This window comes from Halictus rubicundus, chromosome 12 (assembly GCF_050948215.1).
Source record: "Halictus rubicundus isolate RS-2024b chromosome 12, iyHalRubi1_principal, whole genome shotgun sequence".
Classification (NCBI taxonomy): domain Eukaryota; kingdom Metazoa; phylum Arthropoda; class Insecta; order Hymenoptera; family Halictidae; genus Halictus; species Halictus rubicundus.
In genome coordinates, this window is record NC_135160.1 from 762886 (window position 1) to 783438 (window position 20553).

The window sequence follows — 20553 nt, forward strand, 5'->3', positions numbered from 1 at the left end:
CTACTACTACTACTACTATTACTACTACTACTACTACTACTACTACTACTACTACTACTCGCTATTATTACATTGGGATTCATTTTTGTTTTTTAAGAAAGCAATTAAATTCGTAGTAGTTGTGACAATGATGGTCGCATAGACAGCAGACGCAGACATTTCTGATAACGGAAGTTATTGTGTGAGATACGTTATTGATAATAATGCTATTATTATGATTATTAAATTATTTCGTTACATGCAATTTTACGTTTTTATGAGCTCTTCAAACCTGCAAATCGTCTTTCTTTACCATAGCATAACAATTTCGTTTTTCGGATCGAAGAAACGCGCTATATTGACGAGAGGATAGTCTGCGGCGTTAAAGGCAGACTAGTGAAATTCGATTTTCACCCGAATTGGAAACATTTATACACGTGTCACGAGTACACATGACCAGTGTGAGTAAACTAGACCAATTGCTTTGTAGTTTTGAAAGAAGAAACACAATCCGATACATTCATACTAATATACACGACGTTTGAACGGCCATTAAAAACGAATTCGTTTTGTTAGAAAAGAAAAACTACAAAGTGTGTGTGCGGTGTCGATGGTAGGTGTAAATGCGTAGCGATTAATTTTATTTATTCTGCGTTTTTCCTTTCGCGACGCGCGATCTATCACGACTGTATTGTGCCACTCATATTTTCGAAAAGTTTATGAAAAGACCACGGTCGGTGAAACATTTTGGATTTGTAGGCGCGCAATAACTTTTGTATATTTATAGAAACCTCTGGTAATGGACAAATTAAAAGTCTCAATCATGCCAATAATATAATAATTTTGAGTATATAATCATGTTATGCTCAATAATAATGTTGAGGCTATTTGCTGTAATTCAGAAACTAAGAGATTGAGAAATATTCAGTTTATCTTCGAAATAGTTAAATACACATATGCGTCATAAAGCCTATTTTCAAAATGACTTTACTAAATGGTTAGTACACTATAAATGTTAACCCGTCGGTTTGGTACATACCAAGACGTTTCTATAAAGATACAAAGATGACCGTACACTAATTTTTATTGAAATAGAATATTTTCGCGATAGAAACGAACAAACTCCTGAAAATCGTGAAGTACAGTGTCTACTCGGTAATTGTCCAAACCACGGATCTGGCCAGAGACAATTATCGGTTAGAAGATACTATTGTTTGATCCACTGCCGAACGTAGAAATCGGATCGTAGAGATCGGTTGTATCGGTGTGAGACCACTACTAATCCAATAACAAAACGTTTTTATTTTTCATTATTTTTTTATATCATCAGAATTTTATCATATTTGGTATCATTTTCATTAGAAAAATGCTACGAATATGTTGGTGAAAGTCCCATAGAAAAAAATAATGAAAAATAAAGAAGTTTTGTATTGGATTAGTAGTGGTCTCGCACCGATATAGCCGACCGGTACTATGTTTGCACTCCTCGGCGACCGCCGAGCACACCCCACGGCAGTGGGGATAGTTCTTGGACAATTATAAGCTAGATATTTGGGACATTTATCGAGTAGAGACTGTATACCGTTCACAGATCGAGCATAACGCGTTCAAACGCCGAGCCTCTCGCCGAAAGATCACCGTGTGTAACGTTACAGTGTGTACAGAGAATTTATTCCTTGAACCCGTGTTTAGAACCGATACTGTCGCTTCGTATTTGTTCAGGTTTCTCGAGCGCTTTCTCCGAATATGTGTGGAGTTAAAAGTTACGAGAAAGATGTGTCAGGATAATGGCGAACAGGAGAGCGTGGAATGCGTGTATCGAATACAAGACGAAAAAGAAAAAGAAGAGAGCACGTCGTTAGTGTCCACGTTGTTTAGCGTAATGTAATCATATGTGTGCGTGTGTGCATGGTTATAGTTATGTATAAATTGCAATCGACAGAGGAAACTAGAATTTCTAAGTGCGGAACGTATCGATCGGAGACAAAGAAAAGAAAAAAAGAAATGTTACGAAATAATCGTAAACGATATAATATTCCTCGAAGGGTTCAGCGTGTATTTTATTTGCGACTGATACAAATACTCCGGGAGGAAACAGGATGGGTGATAATGATTGGATTTTCGGGAGAAGAAAAAGACAGGGCCGGCGTGTGACAAGACGGGAGTACACAAGGAGAGGACGAGGGGTGAATTCGTTCACGCGCCGTTATTCGAAAAATCCTGTTTTCGTTGTTGAGTGCATCGGAGATGATCGAAAGAACTTTGTCGATGGCCAGCATCGATTTCTTTCGCGGGAATGTTCTTCGTTCCCACGTGTTGTGTGCGCTTTCATATCAGTACGGTCTCGTGCTCGGTGATCGTCGATACTAATTCTAGCAATACATTAGACTATCTCCTACGTCCGTTTAATTTAATATGCATCGCGACGGGACGGGACGAGACGGGACGAGACGGGCCGGTTCCCGCCGGTGTTCGTTAATCAAAATTCAAGATTTTTGAAGAATCTTGGTTCTTTGGACCGTTAGCAATCTATTCGCAGCGAATATCAATGCTTGCGGTTTAGCATGTACAATGATTTAGTCATCCGTATGTTAATTGTTGTTGTATGCACTTAATGTGGTAGAACGATTTCTCTCGGAAAAAAAAGAGCCAGGGGGGAAATGAGAGCCGCCGATGGCCGACGAGTAAAGGAGCACGGCGAGAACGATCTCGATCGTGTTCTTCTTTGTTCCTCTATAATCGGGCAGCGTGTTCTTTCGGTGTGAAGCGATCTTTCGAGGGCTAATAAGTTTTCTATTGTCCTGGGTGCGATGTGGACACGTATATCGTCTCAGTTTCGACGAGTATCGATCGTGCCGGTAGCCGAATAAGATAATTGGGACCGTGCAGACCCGGTGTATCCGATACGCGAATGCGGTACACGGTCGCTTTATGATAGAACTTCGTCTACCACACCGTAATATTCTCGGACACAGAGCAATCGTATCCAAGACTCGGGGAAAGAGTATCGAACGCGTTTTAGGAACTACGATTGATTTTGTCTGTATCAGCGCGTAACGTGGCGAACCGATCTTTCACCGGCAAGAAACGTGGTTTCAGCGATGAAGATTTATTATTTTTTCTTTTAATATGTTTTTTTTTTGTAAGATCGACGCGTATTTAACTGTATTCCCCGTCAACTACATATTCTTTTTATCGGTTTAATTCTCCGTGTCTTCGAGCGTTATTTTCGGAGACTTTGAACAATTTATCCCTCCTCCGGTTCGTGACAGATGTTCAGGGATTTCTTGCTACGAATTCTTCTAATCATTGTTATTTTCTTTCTCTGTTGTGCTGTATCGTTAGAATGACCAATCGTAAGTGTGTTCGAACCTTTCAAACAAAAAAATTCCTTTGAACGCAAAAGGAATGGCGCCGCATTGAAGTATAACAAGCTCAACAGTGACACGAATTCTAAAATTAAAAAAAAATATTAAAAAAATGGGATAAACAAAGAGAGAGAAAGAGAGTGAGTTAGAGAGAGAGAGAGAGGGAGAGGGAGAGGGAGAGAGAGAGAGAGAGAGAGAGAGAGAGAGAGAGAGAGAGAGAACGAGAGAGACAAGAGTGCATGTGTTAGGTATTATGATTGTATAATACGTGGTTTGTAATTGTAAATACGGGAAGAAATCATTGGCAGCAATTTAAACAGAATACAGAATATCTATGTATAAAAAAAGTAATAATACTAATACACACACCTCTATATATGTGATAAGGTTTGTAATATTTAAGGGAGGCCGATAGATTGTATAACCTACTAGATCTCAGTGTAAGTTACTAGGTAAAGACCTAAAATAATTCGTAAGTAATACCAAAATCACTCCGTTGTATCAAAAAATAATTTTTTATATAAGTTCCCACGGGCGCACATCATCTCCAATGGCACATGAGTTTTAGTAGACTTATTACGACTAACGATAGCGAGACATTAAGCTGGTTGTACATAAATAATAATGAAATGAAGAATAAATGGCTAAAAAATAAAGAAACGCTTGATGTTGTTAAGTAAGAGAGAACCGTTTACTGGGCCAACGTTCGTTCGCACGTTTATCCTTGATTTCCACTGCACCATTACTCGTTCAAACGAAACCTTACGTTTTATCCTGTGTTTTGTCTGATCCATGTTGTTGAAGAAAAAAAAATCTATTTCTTAAAAAAAAAAAACAGAAAAAAAGAAAAAAAAATGAAACGATCACAGTACGCTGCACATATAAGTTTTCTACGTAAATACATCTCGTATACGTAAAGTACATTTTAAGTCTTACAATATATTTTTAAAAAGAAAAAAAAAAGTTCTTTGCCAAGATATAATTCAATTTGTACGTTGTAAAGAAGTTCTGAGTGAATTTTGCAATTTCTTTCCATTCGATAATCATGCTTGAAACGCATAAGAATGGACACACGTATGAGCATCTATATGTATATATATGTTCTATTCAAATCTCAGTTTACTTAACAATGTCAAATTGAAGTACATTGTTTGTACTATTAATCGATAAAGTAACGAATAAGGAAAACAAAATGTTTATTACATGTTCGAATTAAAGTTACGAGATAAATGTGAATACAGGAGTTACAGCAGGTTATTAATTGTACGTACATACAGGATTACCTTTCTTAGTTTGTAATTTTGCATGTTATATATAAAGATACAAATACATATATACATGTATAAATATATATATAAATAAAATAGTGAAAAAGAGACAGAGAGAATGAGCGAGAGAAAGACAGATAGTATGTGGAGTAGAGTGAGAGTATTACATAGTCATTTATAGAAGAGATACTAATTAAAACATTATTGTCTCATATTTGATGTTTTCTCTTATGTTGCGAATATATTAGAAACGATAAGAACGATCATTGTGTATACTATTAGTGCAGATAAAAACAATCCATATTACACGTTATTATAATATCTACGACTATATTAATTATTCTAAGGTTTAAGTATTAATAACTAATTGAAAGTAACCGTGTTGGTAGTTTTGTTTTATTATAACCAGATCCTGCCTTCGGCCAATTTACATACGAAATCGGTAACAATCGAATTAAGTAAAATCAAAATAAAAATATACAACTATACACGAACTATACTTATTTTATCAAAAATTATACACGCATCTTTTTGAATAACGTTACATTTCTAGAAGCTTGTATAACGTTAATCTGTCTGTTGGTTTTTAAGACGATAAAATTCCTTCAATCTGTGAGCCTGCGTCCGTATAAAACCACCAGCATCTTCCGGTTCAAAGCCATCATGAATATCCATTGAGACTAACTCTTTATTATACAATGAGACTTCGCTATGTCGACCCAGTATAGAGACTGTAAGATCAAAATTACTTTTTTCTCATTTTCATACAAACTCTTTTTACGTGTTACTACCTATGTATTTTGTTAATACCCACCATTTCCTTTATACAATTGTAATCGAACCGTTCCATTAACGTATTGTTGAGAATACAGTATACTGTTCCGCACGAAATCGCATTCAGGAGAGAACCATAAGCCTGAAAGAAGTTTTTTGAGCTTGATTAAAAGACAAAAAGAAATTAATCTATTAAAACATTCATTTTACCATTGTAAACGTAATCGGACATCTTATCGGTCAAATAAGATTTCACTCTTAACACCTCACGGTCTAGTAAAAATATTTCCAAGTCCTGATGAGCCTCGTGAAGGATTTTAACACCGGGTGATTCGTAAATACCTCTGGACTATAATGTCAACGTAATTTCATGGTGCTTCTAATTAAATTTAATCTTTTCATACCTTCAAGCCGATGAAACGATTCTCGACGATGTCTATACGCCCTATACCATGTAGACTGCCAATTTTATTTAAGTATTGCATTATTAACAGAGGATTAACATATATGCCTTGATCTTTTAAATTTTTTACGAATGATGGGTATCCTTCTTTAAAACCAATTTCAATTTCTGCCGATTCCGCGGGAGAGTTCATTGGATCGGTTGTCATTGTGTACAATCCTTTTGGAGCTGATGTGTCTGGATTTTCTAGAATTCCTGATTCATAACTGAAAATGTGAAGTTTTTAAATTCGAAAAATATATCCAATCACTGCTAACTTATATAAAAATTACAATTCAAGGAACGTTTAATTTTCTAATCGAAGAATTAATGTAATAAGAGCGTTATTTTGTGTATGTGATAATATCTGGGTGAATCAGGCGATCACATAATTTAAAGTTTGACGTCTCAATTTCCTCTGTACCTAATGTGCAATAAATTTGCATCAATGCTCCACGGTTCTTTCGGTGTTGCAGAGACAGGAATGCCATTTTCCCGAGCGTATTTCAATAAGTCTGGCCTTCCTGCGAATCTCGTGTAAAATTTCTTTTCCCTCCAGGGTGCAAGTATCTGTGTGATAATTTCAAAAGTCGTATAGAAAAAGGTAGCATCGAATACAATTAAAAACAGAAATTTACCTGAATTTTAGGGCAAAGACTGTAGCAGCTCAACTCGAAACGCACCTGATCGTTGCCTTTACCGGTCGCGCCGTGAGCTATTATAGAAGCGTTCTCAGCTTTTGCGATTCTTATCAGACCTTCGCTAATACATGGCCGAGCGATTGATGTGCCCAAGAGATACCTGTTCTCATAGATCAATCCGCATGCAACAGCCGGCCATGCGAACGAAGATACAAAGACTTCTCTGAGATCCTCAATTACGACCTTGCAGGTATTAATAAAAATGTGGGAAATTAGTTCAAGGAGTAGACTTCATCGCTGAGGAGGTGCGGTTCGTAATTGAAAGAATGATTTCCGGTAATAGATTTTAATGCAAGCATCTTCGTTTACCTTCACAGCGCCGATTTTTAACGCTTTTTCTTCAACAGCATTAAAGTCTTCCTCTTGTCCTACGTTTGCCTAAATTATAATTGATTGATATAATTAGACGGCGGATTTTAAGCATCTATCACAAAAATGATAAGGTGTGATTTAAAACAGTAAAAGAAGCGTTAGAAGAATTCAAAAATACTGTTATATTATTTTCAAACTACTGAACATATTAAAAAGAAAAATAAATTTCTATTTCGCTCCAATTTGTTGCAATTCAGGTAGAAAATTTTTATTTTGCTTAAAGATCCGCTGTCGAGATATAATGAATTTTTTAAGTGCACTTTAATTGCTAATTAGTATCCGAACGATCTTACTATGTAAGCGATAACACGATATCCTTCCTCTTTTAACCACAATAGTATACAGGATGTATCCAAACCACCACTGTAAGCTAAAATTACTTTCTTCCCGGATTTCGACATTCTATAGAGACTTCATATGACGGTGACTATATCAATGAAAGCGTTCATTTTCAGACTGGCAATTGGAATATTATTGTATAGACAAACACGTCTCCGAACCCCTGATAAATGATAACCTTTACAGGCGTATTGCAATAGCAGTGTATATATCAATCAATTTTTATACGCATTTCGAATGACATCTGTAAAAACATTATATATTATGTGGTATGGCGTGTGCATTAAAAAAAAGACGATAATTGGAGCAAATTGTAGGCCTTTATAAGCAGAACATTTTGTTTAGTCTACAATCTACATACACATACGTTCATATAATATATTATATATTATATATTATATATTCGATACCGTCAACTTTGTATTAATCTCGCCGCTAAGTAATCGTAATATTAACGTACATCAATAATTGTTATGAATAATTAACAGATTCACTTCCACCGGCCGAGAGCGGTTTATTATAATTGCTTCTTATGTGCAGCAGAAGTTTCAACATGTAAATAGTTATCAATACGGTGAAGATAATATTAATTACTTTTATTTGAACCGGTATATAAGTCTTCAAAAGTCGGACAATCTTTTTTTGACGAATGTTAAATGCATTGCTTTCATGAGAACTTAAGGTCGACTTACTTGCACTACAAGTCAGCATACATGCACGCTAAGTGAACATATTTATCAACGAATCAACATTATAACAAACGTATAATAAATAATTTAATGTACACTTATTGTTTTATTATACAAGGAAACATATTTAAATAGAATGAAGATATATAATAAATACTAATATTCACATTATGTCTCTATTTTGAAATCGACACACGCGTAATTGTGTTGCACGTGATACTTATATCTTTCATGCGAATTCCATAAGCGTTATTGATTCTGTGAGTGAAATCGAAGATTAAACTTTTAAGATAAAGTATGTAACAGTCTATAGTTGTTATTCTTTCTTTTTTTTTAAGCGGGAGATAACGAAATGCTAATAACGAGAAATTTACACGTATATCACGATTTTCTTCTACAACACATCAAATTCCATTGCTAACCGGCTCCTTATTATTAATAAAGGAGTAACACGGCTCAAAGTAACATATCATATTCGAACTAGATCATTCGCCAGCCTAAGGTACAATTAAGCACTTCCGTGTGATCTACACCAGTATTGCCAAGATGTTTATTCGTTTCTTATTATCTTTTTAAACGCGGAGGCACTTAATATTTTTTTTCCATTCTAACGCCGTTCATGTATCGCTCAACTTGCTATTCATGATATGACATTCACCAATTTCTTAAATGGTCGCTTAAATGGCTGCGCGACCTACAGAATTGACTGCGTGTTCCCTATATAATAATTTCAATTGTATAATCGAGATCATCCACAGAGTTTCATAGCTGGTACTGATTGATGGAGCCAAAGCTAATGACGTATCGGGAAATACGGGAATGTGTTCTCTTATTTTGTTGTGTCTACACGAAAATGTCTTTACACATGAAGTTTGCTCAGGTCGTCTAAGAAAGACTTCGGCGTGATAATATGCGACGAACCTGGAAAAGAAGAGTAGTTAGATATTAAACCACGCTTGCGAATACTTTAGTGGTTTTGTGAACAATTGCGTATGGACATTACCAATTATCACTTCCCAATTCTTCAAAGCATTTGTTACTTCATAAGCGCATCGTATTTCAGAGAAGCAAACTCCACCGACGACGAAGACGATCAAACGCGGTACGTTCTTAATGGTTTGTTGGCCCTTGTCTTTATGCCAGTGACCGTATCGCGCACTGTAAATAATAATAATGATGTATAGTCACAAGCGTAAAATATATTGCACCTTTTGTTAAAGACGAGAACTCATGGTATACCTGGTTGGAGCATGATAGCCCGAACTAGCAGCACGTCCGGCCAAGAATGGGAAATGCTTGGAGTCGAGCTTATCTTCAATGGCGTCCTCCATAATATCCTTCATGATAGGTGTCCAGCGACTCATTTGGTAGGTTTGTTCCGTGATTCTTTCTTTACGCGTTACAGTATATAATTTCTTACGGTTACCACCCTGTGGGACAACACGGTAATTTGAAAGAACATGTACATGAAAAATGAATAAACTTATCTATAGTCGCTAAATAATAATACTTACATCTACTACAATGTTGATACCAAGATTCGCCATGTTGACTATGGTCTGTTTATCGTCCACTGATATTTGGGCATGGTGAACTAAGCGATTAAGATTTTCATCGGTGACGCCATTTTTACTAATAACATACAAGGCGATGATTCGTAGCTTGTCCAAGTGGTGTACGGTTTGATCAAGTAAAATTGGTGTAATGTTCTTCATTTGATCTTTGATACGTTCACCCTCGGCATCCGTGCCCATTGCTAAATCCTGACGAGCAATAAAGTTAAATTTTACATCACGAGCTTTAAAATATTAATACAAGTAACGGACAAATATTACGTACTTGTTCTACTTTGCACAGTTTATCCACGTTTCCTTGGTAACGTTTCATACAGTCCTCGGCTAATTGTAAATGTGTTGCATATTTGCTTAATTCTTTTTGATACTGTGGCATTTTCTTGATCATCTGCGAAAGGTCCCTCATGCTTTGTTTATCTCCTTGAGGCATCCTTTTTGATTCTGTGAATTTCTTCAGGTTTTTGGTAACGTTTCTGAAAGGAGTTGGCGTATTTAAATTCTGCTTCGCTCTTTAACATCCACTGATTAAACTGTTTCAACTTACTGTGAAACTACAGCAATATGCTGGTGTCTAAGCTCTACCCATAAATCATCATTCTCATCCAATAATACTTCCTTTTGCACTCCGGCTGACGCTTCGAACCTGTCGAAAAATTGATATGCGTTAATACATGATTTCGACCTAGAGCTTGCAGTTATATACAGTCTAATTACCTATAAACGTCGTTCTCAATGTCTAATAAATCGTATGCCATAGCTTGCAGCGTCAACTCGTGTAACAGCGGTGAGACGCAATCGAATCCTCTGTCCAGGATAAGCAACTGGGAACGAGCTTTTTCTGGTCCTTCTCCCATTGTCGGCTCGTCCGCTTTGTAAGCGTCCAATTTTTGTTGGACCATGTGTGCCAGCTCCACGTTTCGGTCAAAGTCACTGAAATTTCATAGTACAGTGTAGTATACAAATTGGTTTTCCAGAATAATCGAAAATAAAAAATTGTAGTTCTATACCTTCGGTATCGGACAGACGGATACTCTCCGAGAGTAGCGCAAAGTGTCGCTATTTGTTCGGCTATTCTTTCCATATTGGCAGTCCTCAAGTTGGCGAAAGAAGCGTTGTAAAAGCAAGCGAACGTTTCGCGCGAGTCCAAGGAGAAGACCTATACACATACTTGTTTAAATATTATCGTAAAAGAAGTTCATTAGATTAAGCGATTAATTTGGTACGTTAAGCGGTGCGATTAATAATGAAATACATACACACATACATACATACGTACATACATACATACACGGATCGAGAAATGAAAGATATGTTACGAAATAATAAGGGTGTACAGAATTGCATGCAAAAAAAGAAATTTTCGTACGAATGGAAACATAGAGTGATCATTCAATAAGTAATTTCGAGTTTTTACTAATAACATCCGTTTCGACAAATTCTGCGCCACTTCAAATTTTATATTTCCAATGCTTTTGTAGAAGGTTTATGAAAGTAGAAAGTTATAATGCATAATTATAGATACATGGCGCAGAATATGTTGTTAACAAGTAACTACGTTTTATCTAACAAGCAACCTCGTTATGTATATACAGTAAGGTATTCATAGAAGTCTTTCGCCTATGTTCTACTTTTTAAAATAAAAAAAAAACTGAAAAAGATAGAACTAGTCTGCTATTCGAAACTCAGAGAATTGAAAGTAATCGTTGCGATTCGTGACCATGTCTAGCAACTACAGTTTCTTCGTTTCTTGATCGTCACCTGCGACTCGTAAGGCAGGAAAGCGATGTTGATCTCTTTGAGGGTTTTGATCTTTTTAGCGGCGAGAGACTTGCAGATTTCATTGAACAGCTCCTCCGGACACACTGTTCGCGTACAAGCATGAATGCATTCCGTCGTTAGTACGTGCTTACTTGTGAATATCGTACAGAAGTAGGGAAAAATTTAGGAGACAGGGGGTTAATAGTTGAAATGATTGCGTGTCAACATTGTCGTGATCATCGAGAAAAATTGAGATTTAGGCTCGCGAGTTCCAAAAAATACCACAACACGTCGGACATAGTGTGTGTGTGTGTCTGTGTGTAAAAGGGTGTGTCGAGTGTGAGTTAGTATGTGTGAGTGTGTGTGCGCCCGTCACCACGAAGAACGTAAAATGATTAGACATTTCGTTTTCTCGTTAGAGTTCCCTTTGCTTTACCTGCTCCTCGTATGGTATGAAAGCGATGTTGATCTCTTTTAGTGTCTTTATGCGTTTAGCTACCAGCGAGTGACACAATTCTTTGAACAACTCGTCGGGACACACTGTAAAGAGATATACTTAGAGTCTCACGTGGATCGTGGACATTTAATGCGCCGGTCTGTCCATTCTTGTACAATCTTTTTAATTATTTTATAAAGTCCTGCTGCTTACACGTTTGTTCGTTCCAAACAAAAATTAAAAGAAATGGGAGTGAAAGTCCTCGTGTGTATTCAAGGAGAACAGTGTACACTACCGAAACGATGCAGTAAGATCCTCTTTATCATTGAATCGTACTGTAAAATAATAAACTTCGGAAATTTTTCTACCGCAATATTTGACTACAGTATTGTCGCGATATAAGCGAACACTTTGGGTCCAAAACTTCACAGATATCTTGTAGGAATCTCCTCGAGATTCCTTTAATTTATGTCGTCAGCGTCGAGCCGAGCAACCAAAATAATCGGCACTACTCTATTTAGGGTATTAAATCATGGGACGATATCAATGAAATTAGTCGAGGTCTTACTGTTAAATGTCCGGTGTCTGTCATAATTTCTTACGAAGCTACGTTGTTTCGGTGGATATAGAATTGTTTTCATAGAGAATTTAGACGAAGCAACATAAAACGTACGATAGTACCTTCCGTGAAATAAATGTGCGCGACTTTATAAAGGGTCCGCGTCGGAATGCTGAAGTCTTCAATTAGTTTTTGGACTGAATTATTGCACGGCGTGATCAGATAGATCGCTTCCATGGTCGGCAATGGTTCCCGTTTTTTGTTAATGTCTTCCACCAGAGTGATTCCTTGGGCACTGATATCGTGCATTTTGCAGCATGCCGATACCATTCTCATGGCCAGTTGGTCCACTACCAAAATGCGCCATGGGGTACCACTATCCGCGGCCTTTTTCTGTTTGATGATCTCATTCATAATCTCTGCGGAAAAAAATATAACGGTGAACATCATTTCTAGAATTAATAACAATGCTTTCGCGGAGAAATCATTAACAATTCTACATAGAATCATTATCGCAGATAAATAACAATATAATTCTATCTTCCACTGTTTTCAATGACACTTTTTTGTTCACTAATAATTGAACTGCGGATTTTTCGAAAATATTTTTCGGAAATCGAAAATAGTGCACCAATACTTTTATTTATTTACTATTTATACTTTATTTATTTATACTTTCATTAGTATCATAAATGCATAAAATCCGGAGTCTACTAATAATTATTTTACATATAAATAATATATCCATAGTACATATTGATTTTCGATTTAGATACAATCGGAATCATTCGAATATTTCAACGAAAGAACATTTTATTCAATATAGCGCTTTCAGTATAGTTTGCGTATAAATCAATGGCAGTTGTATTTTCCTTTCGTACTCGTTTCCTGTTGCGCATAACAGGCATGTATAGTGTCATTTGAATAATTCAACAGTTTGGTATGGCCCACGATATACCATCCATTTATTTGTATAAAAGCCGTATGCATTTATTCATAATTAATCGCAATTATGCTCGAGTGATTTTAAATTAAATACGATATCTTTTCGCGCTCTCAACGCGTATTGATCGTTCTTACGGAGCAATGACGTCACCCAGGACAGGTTCGTAACTACAGATCACAGAGCCCCACTTGAAGGAATTTAACCGATTGAAAGGTACAAACGTTCGTATAGTATTACGAACTAAATCGATGTTACAAACGTATTTCGATAATTGAAATTCACCGATAATTAGATTTCAGCGTTACGTGAGAATTATTCTTTAGAAAAGCGATTCCCTAATTGAGTTACCCTATGCTGATTGGTATTACGGTATTTTCGATTACGCGTCAGAAAATTATGCACTACAGTATATTAATAGTTTCCATAAGATACACGAAAGGAGTCATTGTTAATTCACACTGATTTTAAAATTTTGAGGTAACAAAATAGTGCCACTGATATATTATTTAAAGAGAAAAAAAGGTTAATTGAAGACAGATTTAAACACTTTCATAGACCTATTATTATTACTTTAAAAAATCGTAATTTTACATGATACGAATATATTGTATACTTTATATTTAAAGACGCCTTATGAACATTAATTGTTTATATCATATTTAGTTTATCAGAGCTCAATTGAAGAAACGTATCACATACGATCAAATAATTAAGGTGAATCGTTTAGTACTGTTTAAGAACTAACATTGCTTGTGAGAAACATAGAAAAGTACATTTATGCAGTATCAGTGAGAATTATGCAAGGCTATCAGTCAATATTTACGTATTTACTTGAAGAGTATACTGATAAAATAACTTTATGTCAGTGATAAACTACATTTTCAATCGGTACGAAATCTAATGATATATGCTACTTCATGTGATGGTATATTTAATTTAGGATATAGAATTTTCAGAATAGAACGAACACTGGTTTGACATTTCCATGAAGCAGCCGCTTCATAAACGATGAAATCATCATAGCATATACGCCCCTTGGAGGTTACGTAGTCTGACAGCGGTTTAGATGGCATATTTTTCACGTGAAACGTATCAAACAGATTGCTCTCACATAGCAGTGTGAAAGTATTTCAAAATTTGGTCACCATCGCGAAAAATTAATTTTTTTTTTCGTTACTTACTTTGACCGACTTGTGCCTTGAGCGCCATTTTGCCAGTAACTGACTGCTGGCTTGGTCACCAGGTTGCGCTGGAACGGTAACGGAGCCAAAGATATTTCTAGAATTATCTCATAATCTATGATCATCTTGTAGTGTTCCCTCATTCGAATCGATGATGCTGACTCTTGCTCAATAATGTATATACAATTAATTAGTTACTGTACCATTTGAAATCTTCCGAATGAGCTACTTTGATCTACGAAGTATTGATCTCGCTGGAGAATGGTTACGGAAAACTGACTAGGTAAAACATTTAATAGCGAAAAGTATGATATCATAAGTACAAATATAATCTTTCATTATCGTACAAACGTTTATTTAAAATAATTTCATTATTTATGAATATTTAGTGCTTCACTCGAGATTAGTATCAATTTAAATTTGTGAATTGAAGCCAATAAATCGATGCTATAATACGATACTGAAAACGTATTGGTTCCACGTTTTTAAAATTCGACCAAACGGCCTGAGGTTTTTTGAAATATTAGAAGGATTAGTTTACTCGATTGCATCGAAATCGGTTGACGCACAAAATAGCTATAGGCATTGAAAGATCTAAGAATCTTTGAATTTTAGGCTTACCATTGATCTAAATCGCACTTTCTAACAATTTTTTCCACTTTCAATTATGTATAGTTCATAGCAACCTTGGTCGATTTTGATGAAACTGTGCACATATAAAACTTACTTAGATCTACAAACGGCATATATTAAGTTTTCATTGTAGGCACAGGTAAAAAAGTTAAAAATACCCAAAAGTACATTTTGTTCTTGCAGGAGTGTTGTTTGACAGTTATTTGAATAGTTAAAATGGCGCCAGTTACACTTTCCGATATATCGATCGCCATTTAAAAATTTCGATAATTGTTCCGTTCCATTGCAAAAGCCGCGTTCAATTCGTTAAAGTGTCTTGCCTTGCGAGTGCATCGGCGCGAACACATTTAAATAACGAAATAATCGGACTGGCGTATCGATAATGTGCAAGGAATACGCGACATGAGGGCACTATCTGAAGGAGAGAAAGAGAAAGAGAAAGAATAGAGGGATTGGCAGTGAAGCCGGGCGAGAGAGAGAGACAGAGAGAAAGAGAGAGAGAGAGACAGAGAGAGAGAGAGAGAGAGAGAGAGAGAGAGAGAAAGAGAGAAGGAGAAGAAAGATCGGCTCAACGAGGACGAGAGAGGGTTCGTTCAGTCAGTACCGATTTGTTCGCCGGTGTGCGTGGATCGTGTCGACGGTTTGCGCGCGCAGCGCCTGACAGTGTGGTCCGCTCGCGTTCGTAAGAACGATAACCTGGGTATTCTCGCGTTTATCTTCCTCGCAATTTCGTGGTGTCTGTCAGGCTGCGCGTCGATTCAAAAAAAAAAAAAAAAATAAAGGAACGAAATCATTCGTTCGTAGTCTCGCGTGATCGCACGGGAAAGAATGTGTGCCGCGGATATTGTTTAACAGTGATACCACGTCCTGACTACGGGCCGTTGTATTCGTTTTCTTATGTGACCAGTGTAATCAGTGTAACACGTTTCCGGTACTTGGTGTTCGGCTGCAATACTTTTCACCATGAAGCTGGAGTATCCCTGTCGCGTCGAGGGTTGGCTGAACGTCTGCGGTAAGTTCAAACTTTTCGATCTTTTTTCTCTTTTTCCGCACTGTAGTGTAGCGTGTTCTCGTAAGCGAGGCGGGGGGAAACAAAAAAAAAAAAGAGAAGAGAATCAGACGAATGGTTCGAACTCGGAGGGAGGTTATGTGCGGTCGTGTGTACGAAAGTGTCTGTGGTACAGTGAACCTTCCAGATGCACGTGCGCTCTGCGCCCCGCAAGAACGCTATTTCGCTCATTTCGCTAGCCGGCACTCGAGCCGGGCCCTGCCACGCTTCGTTGCATAACAACAAGTGCAGGGGGAGGAGTCTGTCATCGTTTCGGCCGTACGAAACTCCCTTGGCCTCCGCGTTATGTTATCCTTAAGAATGTCACACACGGCTGTATTTCTTGATAGTCCCTCCTCGGTATTTATCTCTGTGTAAACAAGCCTGACAGACGGTGAACACTCTCTTTCCCTTGCCGAGGGAAGAATGTTTCCTTTGTATTAGCATTCGTGGGTTTTTCTAATCGTTTCGAATTACGCGCGCGGTGCCCGGGGGAGGGGAGGTGTGTCTGGTGGGATCCAGCAACTCTCTTCGATCTGGATAAATGAAAATCGTTATTTATTTACGTCGTATCGATCGATCGAGTAGTTTCCAAATACTTGGAGCGTGTTTATATGGGGAACTGGTACCGGGTTACGTAATCTTCCAACGCCCATTTATAGGTCACGGAGGATGAATCGAGTACAAACAGTGCTACAGTGATAATTGTTTCTGTTTTTATATATTCTAAATAAGAAGTCGTTGAATAGTTTAACGACCTCGAATAAAGTTTTTGTCATTTGAATTTTCAGAATTTCGACGTAAACCTCTATGGGAACAACAGAGTACTTCGACAAATTTTCATCTTCTTTTCAATTTATCATGTTGTCGAATAAACCTGTGTATAAATATTTAAATTTTATCCTTGATTTTTAATTTAAAAACGCCGTGAACTTTCATTCCGTCCCAATAACTACGAAGATCGCTACGACCTCGGATTTGCAAAAGGTTAGAGATTTAAGACACGTGTCTCCAAAAATTAAAGTATGTCAACTGTTTACGTTCGATCTTGTTTAGTATGTTCCTGCGCATGTTGAATGTCAAGTTTCAATGATGTTTGTCATTCCAATGGGGAGAAATACGCTCAGCAAACTTCGTTGGAAATAATCCTAAAAAGTCTCGAACAACAGATAAGAACGTTAAAATACTAAAAATCGGTTATTCGCCGACTAAATAAAAGCATTTCAGAGTAGAGTATTAATTTGAATGAGGAATCTTAGTTTCAGAGATTATTATGTTCAGAGACTCCATATCACTTTCTGCTATTAAATTCTTCTAATATTTCGCGAAGGAGGTGCGTTGCAGTGAAGGCGCGAATCGAAGGGAAATCAATTCAGAAATTTGTTTATGCGTCTTTTCGTATCAGACGTGGCGATCTGTCAAACTTCTGCTCGACCAATCGAGTCCGCAGACGTCTCTGTAAAATATCGAAAGGCGGACCAATTATTGCGTTGGAGGTTATTGCATGGCCGGTTGTATCGATTATCGACGATTGTTTCATCGCTTGATTCTCTCCTTTTTTTATCCCCATCGTCGCTTTTTTCCGACCTTCCGGGGGATCTTCAAAAGTATCGAGAGGGCCATCGATCGATGGTTCTCCTTTTTTTTCCCCCTCAGCGTCATTCTCAGCGTCTGGCATTTGCATCGAAATGAAAACATCCCTATTTGATGGTCGATCTCCATCACCGGGGACCTTTTGTCTTTGCTCGGCCAACGAATGGACGTTCCTTGTACCATGAATTTGTACACATCCGCTATTTGCGGCGTATTTGCGTGAACCTGCTCGTTTTCAGTATGCTGCTCGCTCGAGACTCCATGACTGGCGTCTTGAGAACGAAATTCAGCAGCCGTTTGCAATCCAACGAGTCTTCGGACGGTACTGCCGCGCCGGTGTGCCAAATGGTAAACAGTCCCCGATAAAACTCCATTTTATGACATAGTATATTTCTTCTTAGCCTTCCGTTTAGATTACTAGCTCACGTTCAGGAGAAAATTTCACGGTACCCTTCACTTTCAAAGAAAAATGCAAGTATTTTTCAGTTTTTCTTCTATCCCTCAAATCATACACAATATTAAGTTTTTTTCGCAGGTATCCCCTCATTATACGAGGAAAACGTTGTTATAATATTTTTCCCCAACAGCTTTACTATACGAATTATCGTTGATAGTAATTGTAGAACAGGGTAAGGGGTACCAATTACTGTGTCCATATTAATTACACGTATTTTTAAAGCAGGATGAACATAAAAAGAGATATATAGCATATATATTAACTGACTAATGAAAAAATGTAATACTTCTTTTTTATATATCCTTACCCTGTGAAGCTTGTGTGTAATAGAAATGTAAACTTTCGTAGAGGAAGACTGCTTTGCAACTAGCGTCTGTCTCCGTCGTCTAAATGAATTCGCAAAATTATTTATTTAAAATGTAGAACATAAATACCTTATAAATGGTTCGGACTAAAGTATTCGATCATTAATTGAATCGCTTCATAATCCAGAAAATGTTTTAAATAACGTAACAAACATATCGAGCTTCGAGCGACAATTTATTAGAGTCGGGATAATGAATCGACTAAATGTGGGATGAAACGTCGTCGAATCAATTAATAACAATTATCATCGGGCATTGTACGGGAGCGAAAATCGTTTATTTCCAGCAATTAGCGGAATTTATCGTTTTCCATTTTCTCGACAATTTGCTCCCGGGCGCAAACGCTATGGGTAAAAACATGGTTACGCCATTCACTCGTTTTTATTTGTACGGGAAGCGATTTAATAACTGGCACACCATTGAATCTAGTACTTTCGCCGTGCAACGCTCGTATTTTATCCCGTTCGTTTGCATGCGCATCGGCGAATAATAGAGAACGTTTCGTTAAGAGCGTGACAAGAAACGGGTTACGTGTGCAAGTCGTGGGCAATTCCGAACGTAGTCCACGATTCTTCATTACAAACGAGTAGTACGAGTAAATCATGCGAAATCAGGCGAACGTAAGTCCGCCTTGAACGTTGCGGAACATTGCCCGGAAACTTATATAACGTCTGTAGAGGTTGGTGCGGTAGAACTTCGATGGCCGAAGCACAAATTGCGCGACTCGTTAATCAAAAGATAGTACCGACCGATGAAGTGCAAGTCTGATTTTATAGGTCTAGTTGTGCTGGATATACTAGAAATATCGAAATAAGTTTTAGGAGCAAACTAATTCTAGTATGTTCGTTGACCTGGTATCTAAACTTGAACTTGGAGACAAACAGCAACGTTTTACAGACTTTTTTGAAAGCTATAGTAAACAGATGTCGCGGAAATGACCACACCACGTTGCTTCGCTAATTTTAAAATAGATTTCCGAAGTTTTTAATTCAAAATTCGACCATGATATTCCATTATTTAAATTCGGCAAAGAGTAAATGCTGTTTCGCAAGAAAAAATTCAAAATGTTTTCGGATGTATTTCGCAGTTTATGAAACTCTTTGTTTACGTTTATCCAATAAAATAAATAAACGACAGTGTTTGTATCTGATAAACGAAAAATTTATCTACTCATGTTTATGACGCATCGAATGTCTGTTAAAGTTTGCACTATATGTGTTCTGAGAATAATTTTAGAACTTAGGGTATTATCTGTTCCTTACCTTATTTAAATAGGCTGATTACAGAAACCTCTATTTGTATTTACTAAGCGATAGATTAAAATTTGTCAAATTTTGGTTGGATTAGGATTAGGTGTAGCGAAAGATGACTAATTACTAGATGAAAAAATATTGTGATGCATACCGGGAGACACAATGATGAGCACCTCGCCGTTGCTGTTAATCACAAGTAAAATGGTTGAGTTAACCCAGAATACTGCTGCATTCTACCTGGAAACAAGGCAGGCAAAAATGACTCACTTGCTTCTTAATTACTGGTTCTTATTCTTTCGATCTTGAAACTTTCCGTAAGAATGTAAAAAGGTATGTAACAAGCATGTAAAAATATCGTCGTTATGATAATATCAATAGAGCTGTGTCATATTCGAATAGATTAACATTTATGTAACATGACATTCTATTTTTGTACATTTTACAAGGACGCTTATAATAAAAACTTGTTGCTAATATTTACTTAATGATTCTTTGAGACGTTTAATTGACAAATGATTCATTTTTCAAATAATATGCGTTTTTCTGTTCACGAGAATGTCGAGTATCAGTTTCTTATAAACTCATTGTTAATCAAGATCATTACATCTCGTTCACTTCGCTTGTTCAATGCTAACGAGCTAATCTATAATGTTTATTGACGAAGCTATATAAAAACCCTTATGCGCACATTACTTCCGATAATCTTTAATCAATAATATTCTATAAAAAAAAACATGCCGCTGCTCCTACATAAGAAGAAAAAAAAAACAAAAACAATTGAGCGAAGAAAAAGTTGGTAGAACTTTCGTGTAATTCTT

General features: G+C 36.9%; 2 protein-coding genes across 3 annotated transcripts; both read right to left on the bottom strand.

Annotated features, from left to right (window-relative positions):
* Positions 1-4529: 4529 nt before the first annotated feature.
* Ass (argininosuccinate synthase) lies at positions 4530-7380 on the bottom strand. Its single transcript, XM_076797909.1, has 8 exons — positions 7198-7380; positions 6842-6910; positions 6470-6715; positions 6256-6401; positions 5794-6058; positions 5600-5738; positions 5430-5531; positions 4530-5346 (listed from the first exon to the last, which is right to left on the bottom strand). The coding sequence occupies exons 1-8, from the start codon at positions 7303-7305 to the stop codon at positions 5183-5185; spliced, it is 1239 nt and encodes a 412-aa protein (XP_076654024.1). The 5' UTR covers positions 7306-7380; the 3' UTR covers positions 4530-5182.
* Positions 7381-7737: 357 nt separating this feature from the next.
* Positions 7738-14437, bottom strand: Rop (Syntaxin-binding protein Rop). 2 transcript variants are annotated; one of them, XM_076797373.1, is made up of 11 exons: positions 14387-14437; positions 12382-12678; positions 11265-11368; positions 10514-10662; positions 10221-10436; positions 10051-10149; positions 9772-9979; positions 9447-9695; positions 9172-9362; positions 8936-9090; positions 7738-8853 (listed from the first exon to the last, which is right to left on the bottom strand). In XM_076797373.1, exons 1-11 carry the CDS (start codon positions 14412-14414, stop codon positions 8792-8794), a joined length of 1758 nt encoding a protein of 585 aa, XP_076653488.1. In that variant the 5' UTR covers positions 14415-14437; the 3' UTR covers positions 7738-8791. The 2 variants fall into 2 exon arrangements, with proteins under 2 accessions (XP_076653488.1, XP_076653487.1); XM_076797372.1 differs by lacking the exon at positions 11265-11368 and adding an exon at positions 11701-11804.
* Between the last annotated feature and the right edge of the window lie 6116 nt (positions 14438-20553).